General features: G+C 40.3%; 1 protein-coding gene across 26 annotated transcripts in view; it reads right to left on the minus strand.

The window, feature by feature from the left end:
• dtx3lb.2 (deltex E3 ubiquitin ligase 3L b, tandem duplicate 2) overlaps positions 1–9,303 on the minus strand; it is a 28,311-nt gene extending 19,008 nt beyond the window's left edge. For 14 of the 26 annotated variants that reach the window (XM_051122966.1, XM_051122962.1, XM_051122953.1 and 11 more), the window contains exons 1-8: positions 9,209–9,303; positions 8,522–8,581; positions 7,610–7,684; positions 6,871–6,936; positions 6,119–6,190; positions 5,540–5,611; positions 5,301–5,351; positions 4,077–4,136 (exon numbers count right to left, since the gene is read on the minus strand). In XM_051122966.1, coding sequence (XP_050978923.1) covers positions 4,077–4,136; positions 5,301–5,351; positions 5,540–5,611; positions 6,119–6,190; positions 6,871–6,936; positions 7,610–7,684; positions 8,522–8,554 — 429 coding nt within the window. In that variant the 5' untranslated portion in view covers positions 8,555–8,581; positions 9,209–9,303. The remainder of the gene's footprint in view (positions 1–4,076; positions 4,137–5,300; positions 5,352–5,539; positions 5,612–6,118; positions 6,191–6,870; positions 6,937–7,609; positions 7,685–8,521; positions 8,582–9,208) is intronic. The other 12 variants (XM_051122956.1, XM_051122947.1, XM_051122941.1 and 9 more) reach the window with 5 other exon arrangements.
• Positions 9,304–11,394: the final 2,091 nt, after the last annotated feature.

The raw sequence follows: 11,394 nt of genomic DNA on the forward strand, positions 1-11,394 counted from the left end.
AACTCATTCTTTCCTCATCTCTCTCTCTTTGGCAACTTGTATGAATGTGTGAATGCGCGTCTATGTGTTAGATTAGTGTATATGTCTTAAGTTTATCCAATAAATTCCTATTCATATTGCAAAGAGAAGTATCTTGTGTTTTGTGCTTATAAATTAATGTCTTAAACTGCCGACCTTGTTACCGTGCTAATAAATAGTGTTTTCACTATATTTTGGATAGTAGTATCCAGTACAGAGTTGATGTTATACGGCTCGTTTAATGAATCACTGGCCGATTCATTGATCCGCTGTAAAACGGAGATTCTGTTCAATCTTAAATGATTCCCTTTGAGCTAAATCGACTTCTGTAAATCCCCTACAATTGCGAGAGGCCGGTTCAGCGTCAGCTTGCAGTGCCATTCCTTGTTGGATGCATGCACTTACTTCTAGTTGTTCCCCCTCTGTGAACTCTGGGTCCTCCGTTACCCCCCAGTTTCAGATCAGACAGAGTAGTCTGTTACTGCGTTCAGAACCCTGACACCCCTGGTGGGCCCGTTATCTGGCTTACAGGGCATTGGACAGGTTATGTATTGAGCTTTATTTGTTCTGACACGCTTGCCTGTCAGCATTTGCAACGTCTCGGTTACGTACGTAACCCTCGTTCCCTGATGGAGGGAACGGAGACGTTATGTCGTGACGACATTAGGGGATTTATCTGGGAGCCACGATCATCTCTGATTAAGAAAACGCCAATGAAATTTGGCTAGTAGTAGGGCTGCACGATTAATCGAATGCGTTTATGAGGCACGCTTAGTCAGTAAAGCCGGTACTTTGATTAGTAGTAAAGCTCCATCACGTGCGTTCAGCTGGAGCGGCAATTAATACACAGAGCCGTAAATCACTGACAAGCTACGCCAAATCGCGCTCATAATCACAGATGAATCGCATTCGATTATGAGCGCGATTTGGCGTAGCTGTCAGTGATTTACGGCTCTGTGTATTAATTGCCGCTCCAGCTGAACGCACGTGATGGAGCTTTACTACTAATCAAAGTACCGGCTTTACTGACTAAGCGCGCCTCAAACGCATTAATTGATTAATCGTGCAGCCCTAGCTAGTAGATTTGCATAATGCACCACTCCCCTTGCACATGGGTATAAAGAGGTGCAGATGCATCCACTCATTAGATTTTACGCTGAGGAGCCGAGAGTCTCCCTGGCCACCAGCGATGGTTCGAGACTGTGGCAAGAGGACGTAATGTCTCTGTGTCCTCCATCAGGGAACAAGGATTATGTACTTAACTGAGATGTTCCCTCTCTGTCGGTCACTAAGAGTTATGTTGTGACGACATTAGGGGTCCATGGAAAATGCCACAACCTGAACCCCGTCACAACCCTGACCATAGCAAATGTTGGCAACCGACGTATGTCAGACAAATGCTGTGCTAAGGTCGTAACCTTCCCACCGCCCCAGCGAATTCGCTGACCTTGGTACCCGCAGGGACCAGAGATGAGTATAATGCTGCCAGTGGTAGCCAAGCCGCTGTTCCGTTCACACAATACTTACCAAAAGGGATTTCGACCTTCAGTGAAAGACGGCTTCTAAGTCTTTTCTATTTATAGTTATAGCTCGTTCGTAACGGTGGGGAAGCAAGCCTTCCTGAGAAGGGCGTTACGGAGGCCACATCCTGCCCGTAGGGAGGTGACATGTGGAGACTCAGATATGAACTGACCCAGGCCTGAGGCAGTACTAAATATGTAATAGGTCTCTGAGGCAGGTCCTACCTGAAAGTAGGGATGGAACGACTATCGGCAGAGACTGACAGAGTGATCTGTCCAAGGGAAGACACGGGTTCACCGAGCGGGAAACCTCACCGTGGAGGAATACACATATGGGATGGCCCGCAGGGAATCAAGCCATATGGACACCTAGCTCAGTACAGGGGCCGACCGGAGACCCAGGGCAAGCTAACACCTTATACTGGGCCTGGCATCAGACTGCTCTACCCAGTCTGATTGCCAGGGGTGTTGGAGGACACCACCAGGGTTCGCCATCCCGGGAACTGAACTGGAGGAGAACAAAAGGCGCTCGTATCCCCGGGTGAGGGGGAATGGCGCAGCAAGTGTGACACCAGCCAGTTCTTCCCACTACTTACCTGTTACCCAACACACGGGAAGAAACTGGCTCAATGCAGAGACTGTAAAATCTCGCAAAGGTGTTTGGTGTCGCCCAGCCTGCAGCTCTACAGATGTCTGCCAGAGAGGCTGTGTGCCAGCGCATAGGAGGCGGCAACGCTCCGTGTGGAGTGAGCCCTCACCCCTAGGGGACACAGCTCGTCTTGGGATTGGTACGTGAAGACGATGGCATACACTATCTAGTGGGCCAACCTCTGCTTGGAGACAGCCTTCCCTTTCTGCTGACCTCTGTAACAGAAAATGAGCTGCTCAGAGCTTATGAAGCTCTGGGTGCAGTCCACATATATGGGCAATGCTCTTACGGGACACAGCAACGCCAAGGCTGAATCTTCCTCCTCTGGGGGCAGTGCTTGCAGGTTCACCACCTGATTTCGAAAGGGAGTGGTGGGAACCTTGGGCACATATGCGTGGTCTCAGGACAACATGAGAGTAGGCCGGCCCGAACACAAGGCACTCTTCACTCACTGGAAATGCTTGGAGGTCCCCGACCCTCTTGATGGAGGTGAGCACGGTCAGGAGCGCTGTCTTAGCAGAAAGGAATTTAAGCTCGCCTGACTCCAGCAGCTCAAAGGGACCTCTCTGAATTTCTGGAAAACCAGGTCCGGGTGGGCCAGAAAGCCACAACCAGCAAGACCTGCTCCTCGTCCTCCCTGACCTTGCACAGTGTCTGTGCGAGAAGGCTCACTGGGGGAAGCGCATACTTGCGTAGAGCCCGAGGCCAGCTGTGTGCCAGAACATCTGTGCCGAAGGCCCCTCAGTCAGGGAAATTGACTTCCCCCGAATCGACTCCAGATCAGCTGGACCATCTGGGGATGGAGTCACCATTCTCCGGGGAACGTGAGCTGTCATGAGAGCCCATCGGCCGCACGATTGAGCTCCCCCGGGATGTAAACGGCACGCAGCAATTTCAGCTGCATCTGACTCCAGAAGAGGAGATGGTGGGCGAGCTGTGACAAGCAACCGACCGGGGGGTTGAATAGACGGCGACAGAACGGAATGATGGTCACTCGATGTGTACCGTGGCACCATGCCCATCTCTGTACTCGGGAGTGTAACCAGTGCTGAAGTGGCCTCATATTAAGCAATCCGAGCGGCGTGAGTGCGGTTGCGGATGCCATATGCCCCAGAAGCCTCTGAAATTGTTTTAACGGTACCACCATCCTGCCTCTGAAGGAACTCAGGCAGTTCAGCACTGATTGGGCCCACTCGACAGTGAGACAAGCCGTCATACTCATCGAGTCCAACTCCATATCGAGAAAAGAGATTCTCTGCACGGGGGAGAGTTTGCTCCAGCACCAGGTCCCTGTGATCGCACAACTGTTCCCACGACCGGGCCAGTCATCAAGAGGATCCTGATGCCTACTTCCCATAACGGGGCAAGGGTGCCCTCCGCGACTTTGGGAAAGACACGGGGGGACAGGGACAGCCTGAAGGGGAGGACCCTGTACTGCCATGCCCAACCCTTGAACGCAAACCGTAGGAATGGCCTGTGTCGAGGAAGAATCGAGACATGAAAGTAAGCGTCCTTCAGGTCGACCGCTACAAACCAATCCTAGGGCTGAACACATCTGATGATGCGTTTCTGTGTCAACATCTTGAGCGGAAGCTTGTGCAGGGCCCAATTCAAAACTTGCAGATCCAGGATTGGCCGTAAGCCACCACCTTTTTTGGGTACGATGAAGTAGGGGCTATAAAACCCCTGCTCCATCTCGGCTGGAGGGACCGGTTCGATTGCATTCTTTGCCAGAAGGACAGCAATCTCCTCACGCAAGACAAGGGCGTTAATTAATTTAATTACAGGTAAAATATATATGAGAATCATTTCTAAAAGTTGCTGTTTCTTGCACTTCCAATAAAGCAAATAATCCATCAACTTAATTTGAGTATGTGACTGGTACTCACCTGAGCATTAGAAAATTGATGGTTTTGCTGACTATCACTGCTCGATGAAGACAAGGCCTGCTGAATTAAGAACAATGATCAATGTTTTAACATATATCAATACAATCAATAAGTGTTTGCTGTGATAAGACACCTGTGAAATCACACAGTTAATGTGCATGTTTGCAACACCATATTTCAGAATTTAAATGCAGGTAAAATAAATATGTTAGTATACAGTAATTTACGATAATTCACTCACACCTGTGTATGACACTAAAGGCAATACATATTAAAATTTACTGACTGCTATATCAATCATGGGCAATGAACTGTTCCCATGGCTAAAATATAATTATTTGGTGAACAACATTATAAAAATGTATGATATGCTTAATGACATATTATTTGCATTAAATATTTAATCATTTATTTATTTATTCATTATTTTTCATCATTCTAGAGGTCTTCTAAATAGGTCTTTTTTTCTGATACTTTTTTCATACATATTTAATTTAAAACAATTTCCCTCTAATACATTTTACTAAAATATGAGTCTATCATGATAAAATCCAAAGTTCCCTTTCAGTCAGTCACATTCGACGTTACATCAACTGACGTCATGGGGTCTCACCTGGGAGCACCTCTGAGCTTACATTCCTAAGCTCAGAGGTGACTGGGCTCCCAATTGAGACCCCATGACGTCAGACAACGTAACATCTCCGTTCCCTCCTTCAGGGAACGAGGGTTACATACATAACTGAGATGTTCTGTCATGAAACTCTACATTGCGCAGTTCGATAGGTCTAACTCATCCTGACATATGGACCATCAGATGGTGCAGCTGATTTGTTCTTTTTGTGTCAGCAGCCAATGAACTTGCTGCTCGAAATTCAAATGCTTGGCTAGTGCTTGCTGTAGCAGTTGCAGCATGCTTCAGAAACTCTCCACTTTCCCCAGCTCCACCTATATAGATCAGCTGTGGGGAGATTCGTGTACGCTGTATTATTCTATATATGTTATATGTTACATTATTTCTTACATGCTCACAGCAGTATTGACTGTACTGGATGTACTGGCAGTAGCAAGTCTCGGTACTTGCTCTGCCTCAGCAGCAGCGTAGCAGATCTATTATGCCAAGGCCAAACACATTAGCATTGCCATGTGCATTACCATGCTAAACCCTCAGAGAGTTGTCATGACAGAACTGTATATTTAGTAGCTGAGTTTGTGACTGATACTCACCTGACTATTAAAAAAGTGACCGGACTGTGTCATCTGAGCAGTTAGGACCTGCTGAATAATATCAATAATTACCATTGCAATTTTTTCCTAATTGACTCACTAACAACCATTCTCAATGTCATACATGTACTTTTTAACGTGTGCTATTTAATGGGAGCTGACATATTATTGCAAGAAAATGTATGGCTCAGGCTATGCTTTTTAGTTAGTACCCCTGGCTGTAAGTGTGTTTGACCCACTGTGTTTTGAAGCGTCGTGTCATTCGGAGGTTGGCTAGATGTTTGACCTCCAGGTCTTGCTGTATATAAGTCCTAAAATTCAGTGGGAAAAAACATCATCTTGACAAACCATTTAAAAAAGTCTTACATAATATTTTATATACTAAAGCTCAGTGTATATGATTCAAATAAATATCTTTATGGATAAAAAAAAAAATTGTTCAGTTCACATTGCTCAGGTTTTGTTTTTGATTATTTTGTTTGTATAAACGTTTTTATTAATGACCTTTTAGATTTATGAATTTGGCAAATATTCTCATCCAAAGCAATTTGCATTCAAGGTACACATTTGATCAGTTTCTGTATCCCTGGGAATTGAACCCATGACTGCTACTTGTATGTGAAGAGACAAAGGAATAAAATTATGCCTCAAACATGTCATGAGCTTGTGAACTGATTATGAGGTAATGTTGGTTCTTCATAAAATACAGATATATCATTTTCAATTACTAAATTTAGATCTACATTTTATCAATACGTACAATGCTAACAGAAAACAGTACAAACAAAAATAATATAACCAAAGTGTGTTTGACCCACTGTGTTTTGAAGCGTTATGTCATTCGGAGGTGGGTCAGATGTCTGACCTCCAGGTCCTGCTGCATGTAAGTCCTAAAATTCAGGGGAAAAACATCATCTTGACAAACCATTTAAAAAAGTTTTACATAATATTTTTTTATACTAAAGCTCAGTTTATATGATTCAAATATATATCTTTATGGATAAAAAAATGTTCAGTTCACATTGCTCAGGTTTATTTTTGATTATTTTGTTTGTATACAAGTTTTTATTAATGACCTTTTAGATTTATGAATTTGGCAAATATTCTCATCCAAAGCAATTTGCATTCAAGGTACACATTTGATCAGTTTCTGCATCCCTGGGAATTGAACCCATTACTGCTACTTGTATGTGAAGAGACACAGGAATGAAATTATGCCTCAAACATGTCATGAGCTTGTGAACTGATTCTGAGGTAATGTTGGCTCTTCACAAAATACAGATATGTCATTTTTAATTACTAAATTTAGATCTACATTTCATCAATGCATACAATGCTAACAGAAAACAGTACAAACAAAAATAATACAACCAACTATTTTAAGTAGATTTGGTTATGCTGCTGTATCTTTTGCACTTCAAATAAAGAAAATAATCCATATTTTTTCCACCACCCAGCAGAACAAAAAAGCTAAAAGAAGCATGTGAAATTGCAATAAACTATACATTTTACTAAAATATGGGTAAGAAATTAAATGTAAATGTCAGTTGAGCATGTGACTGGTACTTACCGTATTAGAAAGCAGAAAATTGTTTTGCATCAGATGAGGATCAGTACTGCTTAATGAAGACTGGGCCTGTTGAATTTGGAAGTATGTCAGCTATTTTAATATAAATACAATCAATAATTGCTTTTTCTGGGTATTGTAAAGAACTTTCACAATTTTACACTGTGGGTTAGAAGTGATACTGTGTATTTCAGTCATAGATGTGCCTAGTTTCCATGGCTAAAATACAATTATTTTGAGAAAAAAATTGAGGGAAAAAGCTTAATTACACATATTATTTACATATATTATTTAATCATTTATCGTGGTTATTATTTCTCATAATAATAGACCCATCAAAGTGCTTTCAGTGGCTAATGCCACTTAAGAAAGAAAGACTTTATAAATTAACACTCGGTCCTTAAGTAGTCTTACATTAGTACAAACATCCACATTTACAGGAAAAACTAATAGTTTTAAAATACAATTTATATGTGATGTAGTTAACTGTTGTAGGTAAGACCCACACAATTTGTAATTTGTAACTTTTTGGTGTTTTTTTTTTCTTTTGCGAATTGGTGGCTAATTCGTACATCCAATTAATTCAAATATTTTCATATGATCTGCTTACGCCCCAGTGATGATTGAGTGTAGAAGTGGAACTTCATATATACTTTTCATAAAATGTTTTCTCATGTGATCAGTTTTGACTGACAGGAAAAAAAATAAAAATAAAATAAAACATATTTCAGATGTGACTCACCTGATCATTAGAACCCTGACTTACATCCACCATATCTTGATCAGTGCCAGTTGACAAATTAGTCTGCTGATAAGCCTAACATGGTTATCAATAAAAACAATATTAGGCATGGTCATTTATTCTTATTTGCCACAATTCCAGAATAACCATTGTCAGTAAATCTTTTTTTTTTTTTTTTTTTTTTTTTTTTTTTTTTTGCTGACAAAGGAAAATAAGCAGGATCAGAGGGATCATGCTTAATTAACATGTTTACTAAAAAATTGTGCACAGTCACATAGATTATTATGACAGATTTACTTTTACCATTTTTATTTAAGTACCTACAGTACATTAAGAGTGTTTCGAATTTGACTTTCCTTTGTTTGTTTGTTAATTGTTCTGCCTGTCCCAGTGCCTTTGTATCTTATTGAGCAGAACATTTATTTTTATTATTATTATTATTTTTTTTTTCAGAAGGAGACTTTTTTAAGACATACATTTTCAAAAGTTTGCTTCAACACTTTTTTAGTGATGAAAATGTCTAATAGCATATTTTGCTCTGTGATTAACATTAGTGTAACCTAGTTCTATTTTTATATAATCTATTTAAACAGGTCTGTTTGAAATTACTTTAAGAAAACATTAGCTGTCATATTTACAGCGACTGACAAATGAAGAACATCAAAAATATTCTGCTATAGAATCAACAATATGCAAGGCATTATAAAAGTTTAGTATAAGAAATGACTAATAATTAGCAAACAAGCTAAAGCAGAAATGAATGCAGACAAGACCTATAATAAAACTTTCTCTAAAAACACAGATTGTAAACTGTTATAACCAATTAACATTAGGTATCATTTTGATAATGATATGGGTTGCATATGATTGTATTTATTATTATTATTATTAATTGTTATTTATGTGACTCACAGTCTGAGTTACTTCCATTGGCTCCTCTGACATGACTGCTAGTAAATCTCCAAACAGCAACTGAAAGAAACGTTGCTTTGATTATAATAATACCCAAATAAATATGACAACAGATGTTTTTATTTAATAAACAAACTGTAAATGCTCTATATTTTAGCAAACTGTTATTGTTCACGTGTAAAGTCAGACAAGTACTTCGAAATCTTTTCTTAACGCCAACAGCGAGCGAGAGAAAAAAATATGCCGAACATTAAACATATTAAAACACTAAAATGTCGATGTTGAATTATAAAGTTGTGAAATGCTTGATCTGCCAATATCGTGTATGTAGTTATTAGGCCTACGTGTTGTCTTGAAGACCTAAGCGATTAAAGAAATGAGTTTAGTTTCATTTTCATTTCGTACAAACTCGCGCACACACAGTCGCAAGCAGGAACAACTGTAGAAATTTAATTTCCATCCGATAGGTCTTGAGAACGAATGCCCTTCTTCACATATATTTAATCGTACTTAGCTATTCTTTGGACTGCAGACGTCAATGATCGTCCGTAAAACTGACCGTCTATGTAGTCATTAAATTTACAGCGGAGTTCCAGATTGTTACTTATGTCACTGTCGACAGTAATATCGACACTTTAAAGAGCAAAATGACAAATCTGAAATTTAATCTTGTACCTGTGTACTTACCGAAAACCGTGATCTGTGTATAGTGAGCTGTCGACCTCTGTACTGCACGATTCAACCTGATCAACTGGTTTTGAACCGAAGATAACGAAAGCGAAAGTTGTTGGAGGTCTGAGACGTGAAGCAGCACATGACAACAATCCAATATGCTGTGTTAAAAATACGAAACTGTTAATTTTGCATCTGTGTAATACAACTGATGCATATTTTTTTCTCATGCTGTACATTAAACATCCACATGCTATCTGTACAAAACATACTGAACATATGATTTAAGTTATCTTTTTATAGGGTTTTCATTTGCAAGGGCGTGTCCTTGCTGGTATTTCTAAAACATTCAGGTAAGGTAACACAATAGTGCTGAATTTATTCTGTTTGTTAAAACGCCTTGGCTTGGACTTGGGAAGCACATGACTAATGAACAATTTCAACAGCTCCTCTTCCTCATTCTCTTTAGCAGAGGTGGAGTATCCAAAAACTGTACTCAAGTAGTTACGCATATACAGTGCCTATAGAAAGTCATCATACCCTGTGAAAAGTCTAACTTTTTTGAGCTGCATGTACACATTATAACCCTCATTTAAATAAAAATATAATTAAAAAAAAATTCTGGAAGATTATAAAAAAAAATTAATAAGTCAAATGCCTGGTCTGGTTGTCAAAGGCAACACTGAATGACTTAAGGCTTTATGGCTGGGTCTGGCTAGTCTGTGCATGTGACAATACTCTCCCAAGCTTTACAAAAAGCTGGCAAGGTAGAACAAAAGACGCCTTTCTCATTTGCACTATGCGAAGTCCGATACCTTCAAATGGTGCTATGGTTTGATGAGACCAAAACTGACCTTTTTGGACGGAACACCAAGTGCTATGTTTGTTGAACAGCAAACACAGCATACCACCCAAAACACACCATACCTACTTTGAAGCATGGCGGTGCCAGCATTATGTTGTGAGGGTGTTTATCCTCAGCTAGGACTGGGTGAACGGTCAGGATTGAAGGGAGAATTCTGCCAAGTACATCCAAATTCTTGAGGAAAACCTGCATCTCTCTGCTAGACAGCTGAAGATGGGCAGGTCATTCACCTTCCAACATGACACTGACCTTAAACATACGGCCAAAACAACAACAATATGGCTTAAGGATAAGAAGGTGAATGTGCTTGAGTAGTCAAGTCAGCCCTGACTAAAATCCAATCGAAAATCTGTGGAAAGCAGTCCATAAATAAATTGTGCATGAATTGTGCGTTTACTACCCACCTCTGCACTTTAGTTGGGAAATTATCCAGAATGTAGAACTACATTGTTGTGAGTTTTATATAGCAAGGCATCAGTGAGCTTTTTGCATCCTCATTGTATAGATGGATTAGACGTACAACTCAATTATTTTTGGGGCCAACTGTGGTTGATAACTCTCACAAAAATTAGAGGTGATTTTCATTTGGATGACTTCTTGCATTAAAGTACATGCTCCAGATATTCTATCCTTTTTCCTGCCAGACTGTGAATAAGAAAGACTGGTGAAACATACTAAAGTAACAATTATTATTATTTATTCATGTACTTGAAACTTTCAACATTACCAATATCAGCACACTTCTGTTGTTTTGTTACTTCTGTTATTAAAATGCTATTACAAAAATGCATTATGAAATGCTAAATGCTATTATGAAAAAAACAAACAAAAAAAAAAAAAAAAAAAAAAAAAGAGTGTGAATCAATTCCACTTCAAGGGGACTCCACTCGCCTAAGGGACACTTTGGGGAATGGCATCATCATGATCGGTGTCTGAAGCACTTATGAAACAAGTGAGAGTTAAAGTTTTGCCTGCCTTTTGCTCAAGATTGTAGACAGTACCATTTGCAGGGTGCGTTTGCCTCTCAAATTCATATAGGCTCTGTGTGATGATTCATGGCAGTTTCTGTTCCCATTCACATGAGCATTTCCAGCTCTCAAGGGGATTATAGTGATGCTTAGTCTAGGCATGCTTAGCTCTCGATGCAGTTAAATGCATGTTGTTTGATGCATTCACAATAATCGCTTCCACCCAGGCTTGAGGAGGGAGGCGGGATCAAGCACGAGGGTTGTAGGTAGGGCACAGAAGGAGTAGAAAGTTTACTTTTTGAGCTCCTTTTATTGGCTCTCCTAAGCAGAAGTCTATCAAAGATGTACTTGTTTGAGAACAGTTCCCT

The sequence above is a fragment of the Labeo rohita genome, chromosome 11, assembly GCF_022985175.1.
Source record: "Labeo rohita strain BAU-BD-2019 chromosome 11, IGBB_LRoh.1.0, whole genome shotgun sequence".
Lineage (NCBI taxonomy): Eukaryota > Metazoa > Chordata > Actinopteri > Cypriniformes > Cyprinidae > Labeo > Labeo rohita.